The sequence below is a fragment of the Hyaena hyaena genome, unplaced genomic scaffold (assembly GCF_003009895.1).
Source record: "Hyaena hyaena isolate Hyena2069 unplaced genomic scaffold, ASM300989v1 scaffold_432, whole genome shotgun sequence".
Classification (NCBI taxonomy): domain Eukaryota; kingdom Metazoa; phylum Chordata; class Mammalia; order Carnivora; family Hyaenidae; genus Hyaena; species Hyaena hyaena.
In genome coordinates, this window is record NW_024081063.1 from 958,364 (window position 1) to 976,336 (window position 17,973).

Consider the following 17,973-nt stretch of genomic DNA (forward strand, 5'->3'; position numbering starts at 1 on the left):
AGATGAAAAGACTAATTAGCTCAAATTTTATAAGATTTTATTTGCACACAGCTGTTTTAGAATTTTCATAAAAACACATACTTTAAAAATGAGCATGGAGGCTGCCCCTTCATGCTTTCCTATCCCAACACAAAGAGCACTTACAAAGGTCAAGTGCTGCTGTAGGCACTCCCCTCAATTCAGATCTGCCACTACCTGCCCGCCTCACAAGACCATCCACTCTAGGCCATGATTATGTTGTTGACGAAAACTTCCGACGTTCAGCACTAAGATTCACTTAAAACCATTTCACAGAGGTCTTTTCTAATGCTCTCTTCTCTTGAGCTATTATTCTTCCCCTACAAATAAACGTGATTAGCTGAAATTACTACTCCAAGTGATGTGCAATCAGTTCCCTATTCAATTACTGCTGCTCAGAAGTCCAGAATAAATGATCGCCACACTACCTTCACAGTGGGTAACACCAATGCATTACTCATGCTCCAGGCGTTCAGACACCCCCATCCCCCGCCCTGACACTGGAGTCTTCAGTCACAACAGGAGTGCTCTCTCTTCCTTTTACAGCAAGTCCCCTCAAGTGACAAATCTGTCCAGTCTTCTAAGGAATTACTCCTCAGAACCAAAGCTGGCTCAATTGCCCAGGTTATTTTATCAAAATGGTATGGAGAGCACTCAGGTGATTCACTCCACAAACCATCCAACAGCAGGGGAGCCGTGGCTTCGTTCTGAACACTTTAGAACAGTCCTCAGAACGGTTTTTAAATGACTACTTCTAATCCATCCCATGGACTGACATTAGTGAAATTCAATAAAAATGTTATTAGGACATTAAATTTTAAAAGGCATGTAAAATTAAAAGCCAAGATCGAATACTGCCAAATAGCTCTTAAAGTTTCTAACCCTTCCTTTTTCATTTCCATCCATACCTCCAATGGACTAGTAACAAACATTCTGGGGACATTCCATGTGCCACCCCTCTACAGCGTGAGGCTGGCCATGAAAAAAAAAACCAATGGCTCCGGTAGCATATCCAGTTACTCCCCAAGCTAGACCCACCATTTAACACAGAGAAAAAGAGTCCCTAAAAATTTCCTACAAATCAAATTTTACTTTCCCTTGATCAAGAAGCTTTAAAGATTATTTCCATAGTCAAGGGTCAGAAGATTTTGGTTTTTCAAATTCTGGTTCCATACTGAGGGGTAAAACAAAAAACAAAACAAAAAAACCCAGAACGACCTCCTCTCTTGCCTGAAAGGAATAACTGTAAGCTATGCAACTAGTAAGAGGCTAATATCTAAAATGTACACGTCAACAGCAAAAAAAAAAAAAAACCAAAAAATCAAACAACCCCAATTAAGTAATAGGTAGATCTGAACAGACATTTTTCCAAAGACCTCTACATGGCCATGAAAACATGTTCCACATCGCTCATCATCAGAGAAATGTAAATCAGAACCATAGGACGATGCCACCTCACACCGATCAGAATGGCTGTTATCAACAAGGAAAGCGTAAGCAGTGGTGAGGACATGGAGAAAAGAGAGCCTCTGTGCACTGTCAGTGGGAATACAAGTTGGTTGTACCCAGTATGAAAACAACATGGAGGTTCCTCAAAAATTAAAAACAGAACTACGAACATGATCCAGAGATTCCACTAGTGGGTATATATCTCCCCCCGCAAAAACATTAATTTGAAAAGATATCTGCACGCCCATGTTCCCTGCAGCATAACAGGCCAAGATATGGAAACAACCTAAATGTCCATCAATGGAAAAAGAAAATGTGGTGTGTACACACACGATTACTCAGCAATAAAAAAAATGAAACCTTGCCACTTACACACTTAACAACATGCATGGCCTCAAGAGCATTATGCTAAGTGAAATTTGTCAGAGAAAAACACAATCTATAGGAGATCTCTTATATATGGAATCTAAAAAAAAAAAAAAGCAGGTAACAGGGGCGCCTAGGTAGCTCAATCATTGAGCATCTGACTCTTGACTTTGGCTCATGATCCTAGGATCCTGGGATCAAGCCCCGTGTTGGGCTCCACACTCAGCATGGAGCCTGCTTAAGATATTCTTTCTCTCTCTAACAACAACAAAAAACAAAACAAAAACAAAATAAAACACAAGCTCACAGAGAAAAGAGACTGATGGTTGCAAAGAGGTGGGTGTGGGGAATGGGAGAAATGGATGAATTATTTTGTTTTCTTGTTTTTGGTTTACATACATTTCTTTTTAAGATTTTATTTTTAAGTAATCTCTGCATCCAATATGGGGCTCAAACTCACGATCCAAGATCAAGAGTTGCATGCTCTACCAACCGAGGCAGCCAGGTGTTCCTACATAAATTTTTTAACAAATCACCAGGAGCTTTTTCTTTCTTACTTTTTAAGTTTTTATTTATTCATTTAAGAAGTGTGGGGCTTGAACACATGACTCCGAGATCAAGAGGCATACGCACTTCTGACTGAGCCAGTCAAGCGCCCCAGAGAGGAGATTTTTCAAAATATGCATCCCTTCCCGCTGCCCCCCCAGCCCCCTTAGAAAACACTGTAGGGGCTCTGGGGTGGCTCAGTCAGTTAAGCGTCCAACTCCTGATGTCGGCTCAGGTCAGAAACTCAGAGTCTGAGATCTCTGCACTCTCTCTCAAATAAACAAACAATTTAAAAAGAAAATACTGTAATGATCGCCTTGAGAGAAGCCACACCTTCTATATTGAAATGCACAGGAAAACCCAGCCAACAGGTGACAGGCACAGGAACTCTCCCACTTTCCACACAGTATTGCTCAGCAATCCTAGGACTCAGGCCTCACCTCTGCTTTAGTTACCGTGGAGACTAAGGTGTCCGGAAAGCTGGGTGCTGCGGCCAGGTTCACGGAGATCTTGCCGAGACTACAATCCGGCTGTGTGTGTCTCCACCACTCTCATGTTGCCACCAAGAAATCATTTCCACTTTTTAAATCCTTTGTCAAATACCGTAGACGGGGCCTATATTCACAGACTGCCTGGGTCTGAATCCTGGTTCTGCCACTTCCGAGCTGGAGAGCCGTGGGCAAGGGAGTCCACCCCTTGGTCCCCAGTGTCCTCCCTCATCCGTCAGATGGAGACACTACCGCCCCCACCCGGGGAATTCGTGTGAGCGCTTCCGCAGTGAGCACAGTGCCCAACACACCGAATAGCAGTGCCACGGTCGGCAGGACGTCCCTGGACCCTGCTTTCTCCGCGACGGCTTCCTGCTTCACTCCCAGTAGTGATCACTCCCACCTCCCACGGAAGCCCACCTCCCACGGGAGCCCACCTCCCAGCTCTCTCTCAAACGTGCCAACGCCTCTCTCTGTCCGCCACTGCCACCCAGGTCAGGCCGGCACCATGCCGCCTCTCACTTCTGGATGTGCCCGCGCTGGCCCGTGAGGCCCTGCACCACAGTGCAGCCAGGGGTTTCTCTCCACGGTGCGTCTGATCGCTCCAACCTTCTCTCGGCCCAACACCAAGGCCCCAGGATAAAGCCCAAACAAACACCCTGCCTCGGTTTACAAGGCCACCGGCCTTCCAACTACTTCTCTAGCATCGTGTTTTCGTCTCTCTCCAGGCCCTCCAAGCTACCACGGCACCGAGGGCCTCTGGCCCCTCCCACAGAGGCCTTGCATTTACTCTTCCCCCGACTGGCTAACTACCGACACATCTTACTTGTCTTAGACGAGAGCCCCGTCCTTGTATCATCCCCCGTACCCTACTCCGGACACCACCGTGGATTTTTCCTGACCGGGACTGGCCTCTCTCCACTGCGACTGGCACTGGACTCAGCTGCCTCCTGCTCTTTCTGATCTCATCCTAAATCCCTGCTGTTCCCCAAGTGCCCAGCACAGTGCTGCACACATAACTGCACGAACATGCCCACGGAGTGAGACAGCTCCCAATTTTTTGCTCATTCATCAACAACCAGCTTGGAAAAAAAATGTTTTTAAGCCCTGTCAAAGCAGTGAAACTTTCAGTCTCCGAGCTCCAAAGTCATAGGGGAGCCGACAGATGGAGGTGCACAGCAGCAGACTTACAAGGTCCCCAGATGTGCCAGGTACACCCAGGAGGACAGCCTTTGGCTGGCTCCGGGAAGACAGCCCGCCTCTCGAGCCCATCTCCCTGCCCCGGCCGTCCCCCCGCCCGACACCTCCCCACTCGCCACTGCACATGGTGGGAGTCAGTCTTGTAACCAGCCCATCAACAGCTAAATTCGGGTTTAAAAAGTCAGACGCTCACATACACAAGTTGAGAAATCCTCTTTTCATCCATGTCAGAGATGACTGCTGTAGTTTATAAGTATGTTGGACTGACTTCTGAAATTTTAAATATACCCACTGTTGTGGGTTAAGTCCCCCAGAAAGATACACTCAAGCCCTAACCCCCGGGACCTGTTAACATGACCTTATTTGGATAAGGTCAGGCTGGATTCATGCGGGCCCTAATCCAATGACTGATATTCTTCTAATAAGGGGAATCCAGACACAGACACGCAGGCGGCAAGGCCACATGGGAGAAGATGGAAACAGGGATGCAGCAGTGAGCCAAGGGAGGCCCAGGACCGCGAGTGACCACCCCGGGCTGGAAGAGGCCAGGCAAGATTCTTCTCGAAGGCCGTGGGAGGGAGTATGGCGCTGCTGACATTTGATTTCAGACCTCCAGCCTCCAGAACTATGCGAGAATCAAGAGCTGTTGTCGTAGGCCATCCCGCGTGTGGCACTTCGTTACATAAGCCCTCAGAAGAGTGGGGCTTGTACACTAATATTCTCACTAGAAGTGTTTTTGAAAAAAATGAAGTTGGTGGGCTCCTTTCCTAGCAGAGAGCCTTAGTCATTACACTGAACAAAGGTTATACAGTACATTCTTTAAGAGCTTCAGTCTAGACTCTTCGATTTGGGGATTGTATTTTATAAAGTTTAGTTTAGTTTATTTCACAAAAATAGTAGTTTTCTGTGACTAATGCCCTGGTCACCAAACTTGTTAATAGTTCATGCTCCCATCCTAGCCAGGTGCACGTTAATGGAGAGAAAGACACTTTCCCGAGTCACAGGAAAGGGAAAGCAAAAGGAAACCAAAACATTCTTCCAGGTCGTAGAGCTGACATTTCACATGCTCAGCAGAGTTCAGATGTTCAAGGGCAAAAAGAACAGAGACCAACCAGTTAACAAGCTGCCAGATTAAATCAGGCATGAATGTGCACACCTGTGTGCGTGTAAGCACACGTACCCCTTGGAAACCATGGCTGTGGTGGCCAGGTAACAGCTCCAATTTCCAACTCCATACCTAAGCTGGACTCATGAGCTCCCTGCCCACAACCTTCACCACAGGGTCCAAAGTAGACACTGCCATGGTTCACAAGCCCCCCACAGCAGTAAGCAGCACGCCGTTCAACCCTGGCACGACCCCGGGCCAGCATGAAGAAACATGGACACCCACGGGCCCAGAGAGGCCAACTTCCAGTTCCACTGTTTGCTTTACCTTTTAAAAGCATCACTTTTGGGGTGCCTGGGTGGCTCAGTCCATTAAATGTCCAACTTCAGCTCATGATCTCATGGTTCATGAGTTCGAGCCCCACATCGGGCTCTGTGCTTACTGCTCAGAGTCTGGAGCCTGCTTCAGATTCTGGGTCTCCCTCTCTCTCTCTGCCCCTCCCCCACTCACACTATCTCTCTCTCTATAAAATTATAGACACTAAAAATTTTTAACAATAAAATAAAAGCATTGCTTCCAAATCTCATCCTTTGACACCAAAAGCTAAAGAGGCAGACGATATCATTTAGCCTCAAGCTGGCTCTGGGACAATCAGGACTGAAGCTCTTTCTGGGTACAAATGGCACTAGTCGCTGCCAACCATGAAAATAACTGAGGAGACGTGATAAAAGATTGAAGGCACGTCTCTATAAATAAATCAATGCCATTATTCCTCCCACTTACCAGCATGATACTACTATCCCGTTAGCATCAGGAACGAAAAATATTTGAAAAAGGAAAAATCGTTTCTAGACACAAAGCTTTTCTGAGGTATTCAATCATGAACTCAACTGTAAGGATGCACAAAATTAGCTCAACTACGATAGAAAGACCCCAGCTTCAGAGTCCTACACCCACCACTTGCCAGCCAGGTGACCGGCACTTAAACAGAGCTGCCAACGCGCAGGTGACCCACCTCCGCACAGACGGGGTGGATCCCGATGGTACTGTCCAGCTGCTGCTTGGTCAGTCCACACTTGAGCGCGGCAGCAAAGCCTTGCGTAACCTCTCCGGCATTTGGACCCAGAACGTGGAAGCCGACCACACGTTCCTAAAATAAAAAAATAAAGGAACACAGTTAACACTGATTCTTTCCCCCTTATCAAACTAGAATATTAACCCAGTCTATTCTAAAACCTTGTTCAGAAACGATCAAAGATTTATATTTACAGTTGCTGAAAGTGATTTAGGCTGAAGATACTGCAACATGGGCCAACAGAGTGTGGTGGTTACATCAAGCAAGAAGGAAGAGACAAGAGCTGGCCTCATGCGATGAAGGGGAAAGTCATGAGAAGCCAACATGTATGCAATTTTATAAGCACCAAAATGTTCTGGAAAATGTTTTCAAAGGGGCAGATGTGTCCTCATCCTCTATTTGGTTGTCTCAAAGCAACCAAAAGCAACCAAAAAGCTCCAGATAAACTATCTCTGAGAGCTGGAACATTTAAAAGCAGTCATTTAGGGGCACCTGGCTGGCTCAGTCAGCAGAGCATACGACTCTTGATCTTGGGGTTTTGAGTTCAAGCTCCAAGATGGGTATAGAGATTACTTTAAAAAAATTATTTTTAAATAAAATCTAACAAAATCTAAAGAAAAGCAGTCATTTAAATTTAAAAATCATCTTAACTAAGGCTTTGGGGGTAGACAGCTCAGTTAGACTTAAGACCCTTCCAATCTGAGAACATTTCTGAAACCAAGAGAAAAATCTTTGGCAACTCTGAAATACCTGTGTGAGAATTACTTTAATTAAACTCTGTATCCCACACTCTGGCTACCTCTGCCAAGGGCAGAGAAATCTGATGCATTCTAATGTTCAGATTTTCATGACTGAGCTATATTATATAGTCCTATCTCCCCATCACAGATGAGGCAACTCAGGCTACGGGGTACAGAGCCTTATCTCAGCTTCAATCGCTGCCTGGAAAACAATCAGAAAAGTTGTTTGGTTGCCAAAGTATGGTAATTTATTCCACGATGGACTCTCATTATTCATCCTGCCAATCAGGGGCTTAGTGTATGGATATAGCACAAAGCACTGCACCGAAACTAGATTTACATTTAATAATATGGACAGATCTCAAAAAAAGAGATAAATACAAGTTGCAGGCTTGTCTTCTTAGCTGAGGACACCATTCTTAATTAAACCACAATGCATACTATTTAGCAGGGAACAAACAGTCTCCCAGGGGAGACTGGGGCAAGGAGTGAGGCATACAGGATTGAGAAGGAATATAAAAGACTACGCGAGCATAGGATAACGCTGACTAGGTGGTATCAACACGGCCTTGGACGGAGTTCCAACCCTGACATTAACTGGGTGAAGTGGCCTGAGCACAATTACTTAACTTCCATGGGCGTCAGTTTCTTCATCAATAAAATAGGAATAACAGTAATAACACATACTTCACAGGATTATACGTGTAAGAATTAACTAAGTGAAACCATGTAGATTTCTAAGTAATACATAATACGTAGTAAGTGCTCAATAAACATAGGCTATTATAAATTTCCTCTGTGATGGTTTCCCTCTTACAAGAGAAAAGCTCTGAAGCAAATACATCAAAATGTTAACATTACGGAATCTGGGTGGTAAACATTTTCCCTAGCTTTCTGTAAACGTTAAAGATTTCATAAAAAAAAAAAAAAAAAAAGAATAGCATACAAAAAGAATAAAAGCTTAGCAGATACTAAATACTGGAAAAACCAAGCACATGTAGACACTGTGAAATGACCAACCCAAAGTGAATAAAGCATATGTCCCAAGGATGGTCAAGTTCTAGAAGCATGCTTTTGTTTAAGATTGCTCACGACAGGGCGCCTGGACGGCTCAGCTGGTTGAAGGACTCTTGGTGTCAGCTCAGATCATGGAGTCACGGTCTGTGAGTGTGGAGGCTGATTTCGAGCCTCCCCTGTCAGCATGAAGCCTTGCCTGGGGAGCTGTCCCATTCTCACTGCCCTTCCCTGTTCACATGCATGTGCACGTTCTCTCTCTCTCTCTCTCAAAATAAATAAACTTAAAAAAAAAAAAAGACTGTTCATGACAAAAGAACAATGACAAGTATTCATCTCTTCTAATACTATCTTTGCCTATGAAGATAACTGAAAGTAGTATCACCCTACTTACAGCCTCAACTATTTATTTAATTGGGCTCATTAGTAGTGAAAATTGTTCTTCCTATCATATTTTAATAGTGTTATTGGAACAAATGGCACAGCGGTGAAAAAAAGACAAAAGAACTACATACAGTTAAAACAAATTTGTTTGGTCTGAAGGAAAACGTGGAGGTTCAACTGACTGCTACACTCAGCACGCAAGCAACTGAACCAGCTCTCGCAAGAGGCAGGGATCAGGCTGCCAGCGAGAACATCAGTTTCCCATTCTGTCCACGACAGCAATGATAGCTAATGTATACAAACACTTTTAATAAAACTTGTCCACAAAGAAAAAAACTACATAAAATCATTCTTTGTCAACGTGTCTCAGTATATTCATTTATTAAATGCATCTAGGATGACCTTTTTTGTAGAGGATCCAGGCTTTCCTGTTGCATGTAACAGTAGAAACTACTGTCTAATAGTTTCTAAACAGGACACACGGTTTAATTATATTCAAATCCCAAAATAAGAAAAGCATGAGTTTATTGGGCTTTTAACTATGGATTCTTTAGCACCATTTACATTTCTACTCAGGAGTTTTATTTTAAAGGTAAGATCCTAACTAAGTTAGAAATACCACTTCTCAAAAGATGTGTACATACACAAGTTCTGAGTTACAATATAAACTGGGAACAGCAGTCAAAAAAGACTGAAGGGGAGTGTCTGGGGGGCTCCGCCAGTTGAGTGTCTGGCTCTTGGTTTCAGCTCAGGTCATGACCTCGTAGTTTGTGAGTTCAAGTCCTGCATTAGGCCCTGCACTGACACCCCGGGGCCTGCTTGGGTTCTCTCTCTCTTTCTCTCACCCCTGCCCTCATCTTTCTCGAGCTCTTTCTCTCTCTCAAGAAGAACTCAAAAAAAAAAAGGAAAAAAAAGACTGAAAACCAACAATTTATTCAATCAGCTTGTAGGTGTGGAAACGAACCTCACAAAGTCAAGGACTCTGCCCATAGGCCGTCAGCTACCGGTTGTTACATGCAACAGCGGCAATGAAATCTTAAATCAGAACCCAATTAAGAGCTCTTCCTAGCACACTTTTCTCATTAGCGCCAGCTGCTCAGGATACAAACTTGTGTAACTGCTTTTGTATCTTCTCACTTTTAGACAGTCCATGACTTCACTGCTTTCCTTTCACAAACACCAACATCAACAGTTCTCACGTCGTCTCTGTGGTCAGCACTCGGCAAGTTCTCGGCTTGCACTCGGCAGCCTGGCTGCCTGCCAAACGCAGAGCCCCGTGCCAGGGATGCTGAGTCGAGATGGAGCAGCATCACCACGGCCCCTGCCCTCAGCTACTGTCCATGCAGCTGGGGAGACCAAGGAATGCAATGTGTACCATGTGATCAAAATAGACCCACGTATGAAATTACTGGAGAAAGGATTAAATGAGGATTTCACTTACATTGTCTTTGATATTACAGATTATTTTTGCATAACACTTATTGTTATCTCTTGATGGAATCGTCCATTCCAACGGCCAAAAGTAACTATGGTAAACCTATGAAGATATAAACACAATTGAGATCCATTAGCTTAAGAAACACGTTTGTCAAACATTAGGTATGGTTTGAAAACACTGGAGGCTCTTTGGTATTTATCATCAAAAAATAAAATTCAAGGAGTTAACAGGAATTTGGTCAAAAGTAAATGACCTTAAACTTGCTGTTGAGCCTCTATGCTATAAGCTCATCCCTTAATTACATCTCAACCTGAGAAAAATAAACCTTAAGTAATAATAACAACAAAGAACAGGAAAATGAGAGAAAGAAGCCAGGTAATTATTTGCTGTCTTCAATCAAAAAGAAGAGAAGAGAGAAGGGAAAGGAAGAAAGAGAAGAGAAGAAGAGAAGAGAAGAAGAGAAGAGAAAGAAAAGGAAAGGAAAAAAGAAAAAAGAAAAAAAACCTCAACACTATGTTGTATAGAAATGACAGCTTTGGGAAAAAACCAAGTAAGGTGCCAGGAATAATTAGAGCAATTATCTAGCTCCTCGCTTAATGCTTCCAAAAACATTTCCTCCTTTGGCATTATTCATCAAAGCAATGAAGGAGAGAGGGAGGGAAGACGAGAAGGTGGAGGGACGCAGATATTTTTATGTTTCATAACCTTAAGTCTGGGTGACTACAGGGATTTTTTTCCCCTCCAGCTGCTACCCTCAATTCAAAACATATATGGCTGACTACCTTTTAAAAATGTACTGATTATGTAGTCATTATAGTGTCCTTCAAAGTTCCAATACAATGTGAATTTTGTTGTAAGTATGGGTTACAAAACTGAATATACAGTGTCATAGGATCACAACAATTATGCAGGGAAAAAGATAATTAAAGAAATTACCCCAAATTGCTAGCAACTGCTATGTTACAGACACTGGTCTATGGGTAACCATTTCCTATTTCCATTTTCAAAATGTTGACTCAAATGTATTACTTTTATAACGAAAAATGCAAATTCCAATAAAGCCAAAGCCTATCAAGAAATATGAAATATACATTAAGAACCTTCAACTTTAAGTATCTTTCAATAGGAATCTATCCTCAGAAAATAATTAAGAGAAATAGACAATGAATTACGAAGATGTTCATCATTCTACTTATAACAGTGAAAAACTATAAACAATCTAATAAAAGTATAGCTTAAATTATTTTATAGCATCCAAAAATGCAGACGTCATTTCTTAAAATGCTGTTTTCAGAGAGAAATGCTCATGACCTAACATTAAATGCATATAACTTAATCACACTTAAAAAAAAAAAAAAAATCAAGACATATGTACCTACAGTTATACATGCACGTATATATATATATATATATATATATATATATAGCATATATATATACACACACTATATAAACACATAAATACTTTGAGGGACTAGAAAAAAAAATGCCAAAATATTAATAGGAACACTCTTCTTGAATTAAAATTAATTTTTTTATATTTTCCTAATTTTTCAATCTTCCTATAATAATATACTATTTTTACAATCAGATGTTACTAATATGATACTAATTAGGCCAAGATATTACTACTGAAGCATATAATAAGATTTAAGAGATAAACAGACTTTCATATCATAAAATTTACCCTGATTCACAAATCTGGTCTTTTAGAAGGTTTTAACTGGAAATTTTTCTCCTGAATGCTTTAAAGCAGCAATCCCTTTGGGCAGCACTGTGTACATATGGATAGCGCATTTCTTGTGCGTGTTCCTTGACTGTGGCAAAGTTACTAGAGGGTAACGGTACAAAAATATCCAACTATTACTATTAGAGTGGTAAAAATGTAGTTAATTTTTAGTTTTCTTCTTTGTGTTTTCCTGTATTTTTCATTTTTCCAACAATATTGTTTTAATAATAAAAAAAAAAACCTAGTAAAGTGGTTTTAAAAGATAGAAGGAGGGGCACCTCGGTGGCTCAGTTGGTTAAGCGTCCAACTTTTGATCTTGGCTCAGGTCATGATCTCACAGTTCATGGGTTCATGCATCAACCCCTGAACTGACAGTGTGAAGCCTGCTTGGGATTCTTTCTCTCCCTCTCTCTCTATGACCCTTCCTCTACTCTCTCTCAAAAATAAAGTATTACTGGGTCAACTGACAGAATTAAAAAATGAAAGGTGGATCTTCAACTTCCTAAAAACGAGTTAACTATACAGTGGTTACTTAAGAAAATACCCTGTTCACAAGAAACACACACTGAAGAGTTTAGGAGTAAAAAGGCATTCAACTTACTTTCAAAATGTGCAGGAAAAAATAATACACACAGATACACAGATAAAGAAAGAATATAAAAAGTATAAAACACATGGGCAAAATGTTGACAGTACAAGAATCTGGATTATAGGGTCTACAAAAAGTCTTTGTGCTATTTTTCACCCTTTGTGACTGACCTCAGTGTTTTCTTCCCCGAACTTCTCCACAGCTTTCTCCTCAGAAAGGCCACAAGCGCCATACTCCAAAGGAGTAAACACAGTCGTTGGAACATTTTCATAGTCACACTGTTTCAAAATGAAGAAAAGAGTTACAACAGGAGAAATTACAACTCAAAAAAGGGGGTATGGCACAAAGTTCAAAATTAGGAGGGGAAAACAGGCTAATAAATTTCTACCAGAAGTATGGGAAGTCACAAAACCAGACATCAAACCTACTATATGCTGAGAAACACGAACTCATGTGATCATTTCAGGAAAGGAGTGAGGTGTGGCAAGACCAGTCATGAAGAGATTCACGTGCCTTCTCCATCCATCTACCAACTGATGTTAACGGTAAGGACACCCTGCTTCTCCCAGCCAAAAACAATACATGTGTACCCAACGCTAATAGTCTCATATTGGTGACAGGAATTAATAGACTTCTTCTGGAAAGCCAATTAGGTAATGCCTATTAAGAGCTGTAAAAACACTCTCTCTACCTTTGTGCCAAGAACCCCTCTCCTAGCATTCTATAGTAGTAATTTACTGTCCAGAAAAAGCCACATGCATTAACAGAGCACTGCGGCAGCACTGAGTGGCGCAGTCTCCTGGGATGGGCAGGGCCCACATGCACATGGGGAAGTGGTTCTGCGGTGTAGACTCTCAGTGTGCCACCCTGCAGCCATGGAAGCGTAATGAAGACTTTGGAAACAAAAAAAGTTAATGACACTATTTCCAAAGCATATTTTATGATGTTGATCATGCAGACGACTAAAGGGTTCTGAAGTCAAACAAGTCTGTGACACGCTGGATTAAGCAAATAAGCAGGTTTCTCCACTACTGATTTCTCAGAGCCTTTAGTATACAGATGTAAACTGTGGAAAAGGTGTTATGTAAGTGCCAAATATGTTTGTAAATGCTATTGGGTAAAGAGCTACCAGTCACATCTGTACACAGAGGTGAGCCTAATAAGTAACATTCTGCATTTAAAATATCAGGAATTCAATTCTCAAGTCCCATTCTTTAAAACACTAGTGTAAAACCTTTAAAATATGTCTCCTTTGGGGCGCCTGGGTAGCTCAGTCAGTTAAGCGTCCGACTTCAGCTCAGGTCATGATCTCACGGTTCGTGGATTTGGGCTCTGTGCTGACAGCTTGCTCAGAGCCTGGGGCCTGTTTCAGATTCTGTGTCTCCCTCTCTCTCTGACTCTCCCCTGCTCATGCGGTCTCTCTCTCAGAAATAAACTTAAAAAAATTTTTTTTAAATAAATAAATAAAATGTGTCTCCCTGTAGAAATAATAAATATAATCCTTTTTCTCTAAAAAGATCATAAACACTTGGAATTCTGAATCAAAAGTAGAGGCAGGGGCACCTGGGTGGCTCAGTCAGTTGAGCGTCTGATTTCGGCTCAGGTCTAAGTCTCACAGTTCAAGTAGGTGAGTTCGAACCCTGCACTGGGCTCTCTGCCGTCAGCAAGGAGCCTACTTTAGATCTTCTGTACCCTCCCACCCCTGCCGCCTTCTCAAAAAGAAATAAACTTTAAAAAAAAAAAAAAAAAGTAAACGTGGACATCCACATACAGCCATAATGGTGCGCCAGGGACCAATTTTGTTCCTGCTGTCAACAACTAGACAACCAAGCAGCAGGCAACACTTCCAGACACAGGACGACAGGCAGTGCAGGACTGTGATCCGGACAGAAGGGAAACAAAAGAGGCGAGCCCCATGATTTCCTTATTTACTGCCCAGAGCACTTCCTGAGGACTGGGTGCAAGAGGAAGCAGCCCAGAGCAAAGCCGCAGGGCAGAGCCCCCAAGCGCGGCACTGCGCAAAGAGAACTCTTGACACCCACAGAGACTTGGGCAGAGAACGGTTCTGTAAATGTGTCGCAGGAGGGATTCAAGGGTGAGTAAAGAACCGCTGGAAAGTAGAAAGCAGTAGGCGCCCAGAGTCTACGGGACTGGAAATAGCTCCGTTTCCTCAAGCCAGAGTAGAAAGAATTCATAAAGTAAGAGGAATGGGGGAGAGTCCTCCAAAAGGCATCAGTTTAGTGGTAGAAGTAAATCAGCTCTAGATAAAAGGTGGTTATTGGCAGACCCTAAATTTTAAAAGCAAGTTACGAAAGGATGAAACTAATGCCATGTAACTTAACAGGCTGCCAAAGCAAAATCGACCACCATATAAAGGAATCCAATAAAACCTGGCACCCAACAATGTAAAATGTACAACGTACAATGTCCAAATCCTTCCAAGTTAACAAGACGTGCAAAGGAGTAAGAATAAGTGAGCCAATACCAAGAAAAATCAATGAACAGGAAAAGACACTGAAAAAGAGATGATGGAATTAACAGAGGACATTAAATAAGCTATAAATAATCCAGAAAACAGAGAAAACATGAACCTGCTGAGAAAAGGAAAACATTTTAAATACATAAAACTAGCAGAGATGGAAAAATCCAGTTGAAGTGAAAATTACATAATACGGAATTAATAGCTTAAGATGTGGAAAAGATCAGCAAACTTGAACTTGATCAGGCTCTCTAGGAAAATAAAGCACAGAAAGGGGTCGGGGGGAAAGAACATGAAAGGAGCCTCAGAGGCCCATGGGATAATACTGAGTCAACATTCATTAACTGGAGGCTGAGGGGAAATAAAGAAAGGGGGAAGACAGAAAAAATAACTGAATGGCTGGAAATTTCCCAAAGTTGATGACAAGGGTAAAACAGATAAATCCAAGAATCTTGACAGATCATAAGCAGAATAAATATAAGGAAAAGCATACCAAGGAATGCAATAGTTTAGCAGTAATTGCTAATAATCACTAATAAAAAAAATCTTATGAAGAATAAAGATAAAAATGATGGCATACTTCTGTTTAGAATCTATGCAACCAGAGATAGTAGGCAAATTGTTAAGATATTTAAAGAAACACAGTAAGTCAAGAACTCAATATTCAGCAAAAAATATCTTCCCCTCAAATGGAGGTAAAATAAACTTAGGAAAACAAACAACAAAGAGGAGAAAAAGAATTTGCCAGAAGCAGACACACACAGGGTAACTGCACATTCTTCAGGCAGGAAAAGGTGTTTCAGATGGAAATCTGCATCCACATAAAAAGACCAGTTCCTCCCGTGCTCCAAAATGCAGTTTCCAATCCACTTCTACGGACTGTTGTGGCCTAGCCTGGAGAATGTAATCCTCACTTCCAACACTTTTATTTGGAAAGCACACTTGGCAGTTTTCACAACAATCAACTTAATGAACTTTTGAGGTTGAAGATACGTGTATTGTGGCTGCCAGAGTTTTCACAGAAAGTATTTTATATATTTTTTTCTTTTTTAAGTAGGCTCCACACCCAATGCAGGGCTTGAAATCATGACTCTGAGTTCAAGAGTTGCATGCTCCACCAGATGAGCCAGCCAGGTGCCCCTAAAATATTTTATATTTACTATAAAACGGAACTAATAAAGTAACACCTTAACAATAAAGATGCTAATGTTTACTCTTTGTAAATTTCAAGTGTTTGAGAGCAATTCTGAAAAGATCCAAGAAACAGCAACTGTTCACTTTGCTGAAGTGCCCATCACACCGTGCTGAAAGCTTGCATGTGTATCTGATCATCGGGCTTTGTTTGAAAAAAGGGCTTAGTGGAATGTCTCTCATCCACAGGCGGACTCAGCTTTAGCGTCTGTTATCCATCAGCTTTTGAACTGATAAAAACTTTTTTTCATTCCTTCATTTATGTTCCCTAAAAAATGGAATATTTAGTTTGTTTAGTGGCAAATATCTTCAAGTTTTGGAAATGATGTTAATCATTAAGTGTTAAAAAGGTTCATTTAAATTTTCCCAATGTATGTTCCACTTCATTTTATTTAGGAAAATTATACATTACAAAGGTGTTTGCAAATTGCTGGATTCTTTAAAAGTCTGGAGATTGGGGTGTCTGGGTGGCCCAGTCGGTTGAGCATCTGACTCTTGGTTTCGGCTCAGGTCACAGTCTCCTGGCTTCATGGGTTCGTCCCACGTCGGGCTCAGTGCTGGCAGCACAGGGCCTACTTGGGATTCTCCTTTTCTTCTCTCTCTGCCCCTTCCCCACTCATGCTATCTCTCTCTCTCTCAAAATAAATAAATAAACTTTAACAAAGGAGTCTGGAAACATCATTACTATTCCATCCCCTATTCTTCCATAATCTAGACTTCCCAGGTCTTCTTTCTTAGGCAATAAATCATCATGAGTAAGAGACCAGTACTGGAGACTTCATCCACGCCTTGGCTGCCTACCAGCCTTGTGACTTTGCACAGTTACCTAATTTCCCTGGACTGTGTCATCAACCTCCACAGCTGCCCTGAGGCTGAATGAGATAGCACACACAAAGCACTTAGCACAGTACCAGGCATGCCACAAGCACTCAAACGTCACACTCGGTCTCCTTTCCTCTGAACATTCTTGCGAAGCAATGAGGAATAGAGGATAGCAATTTTGGAGGAAGGCATGAACAGCCACAATTCAATCTGGGATCTCAAAATCCCATAATGGATTTAACTCAGCCAGGTGTTTATGTCAAGCTAAACTTTTCAACAGAGAACTGCTCCTTCGGAACGCAGGCAGGCAGGCATGGGTTCCCTCACCTCCGATATATGCTGACGTTTTCACTAACATGCTGGGCAAAATCAAAGGGATTATGCAGTTGCTTAAAAAATAATGTGTGATTTCCCCAAATACATTTAACCTAGAGATCTACTGGCGTTTCGACTTTATTTACTACACTGAAGAACAGACCAGGAAGATTTCAAACTAAGACCTGAGCAGCACCTGCTGATCTTCCTATTCGGTCAAGCATCTGTCTATTAGACTAAAAATAAGAGAAAACAAACAAACAAACAAACAAACAAAAAGAGTCCTTTAATTTCAACTTACATTAAATTCTGATGTTGATAAAATCTTACAGCCCTTTAAGAAAACATCTGCTCTACCTAGCAGAGGACAGAACACAGCACCACGCCCACATATGGAAGGCCAGGTATGTCCAAAGTAGGTGCAATCATTCAGGAAAGGTTTTGAAGAGTTTTGTGCTGATTAACTTCAGATTTATTTAGGAGCAGATTTTTGTTAAGTGCTCCCTTTGGTTACTGTCGGTATATAAAAATATCTCCACTTCAGGGAAACACAAAGACACAAGATCAAGAGCTAATCACAGGCACCTCAAGCTATATTTCTAGATACTAGATATACAGATCTAGAGATAGATCTAGATATTTTCTCGGTATCCTAGCCAATAACTGCAACAATGAACCCAAGAGGACTCACTTGAAACAGTTAAATGTGCCCAAACAGCAATATGAACCAGCTGCTACATGCCCTGGATGATCAGGCAATCTGAGATTCAAAACTCTTTTTAGTCTCAATCCTGTTAATTTCAAAATATAAAGTCTTATTATGCAATTATGCAAACTAACCCAGGTGCATTCAAAATGCCTGTCACAAATTTGACAAGCTGTATTCTCTGAGGTTTCTGTTTCTGGAACCAATGTAAATCAACCCATGATGATAATGTGCAAGGAAAATGGGTAGTGACTAAGCTCTTTACAATCTATGCTCCTGGAATCCTTTCAAAAAATTAATTAGGGAGGGAATGTTGATA

The 17,973-nt window shown here is 41.7% G+C and overlaps 1 protein-coding gene across 4 annotated transcripts in view; it reads right to left on the minus strand.

The window, feature by feature from the left end:
- Nucleotides 1-17,973, minus strand: part of TXNRD1 (thioredoxin reductase 1) — a 127,230-nt gene that overhangs the window by 66,497 nt on the left and 42,760 nt on the right. For all 4 annotated transcript variants that reach the window (XM_039252874.1, XM_039252875.1, XM_039252872.1 and 1 more), the window contains exons 12-14: nt 12,312-12,419; nt 9,827-9,922; nt 6,188-6,322 (exon numbers count right to left, since the gene is read on the minus strand). In XM_039252874.1, coding sequence (XP_039108805.1) covers nt 6,188-6,322; nt 9,827-9,922; nt 12,312-12,419 — 339 coding nt within the window. The remainder of the gene's footprint in view (nt 1-6,187; nt 6,323-9,826; nt 9,923-12,311; nt 12,420-17,973) is intronic.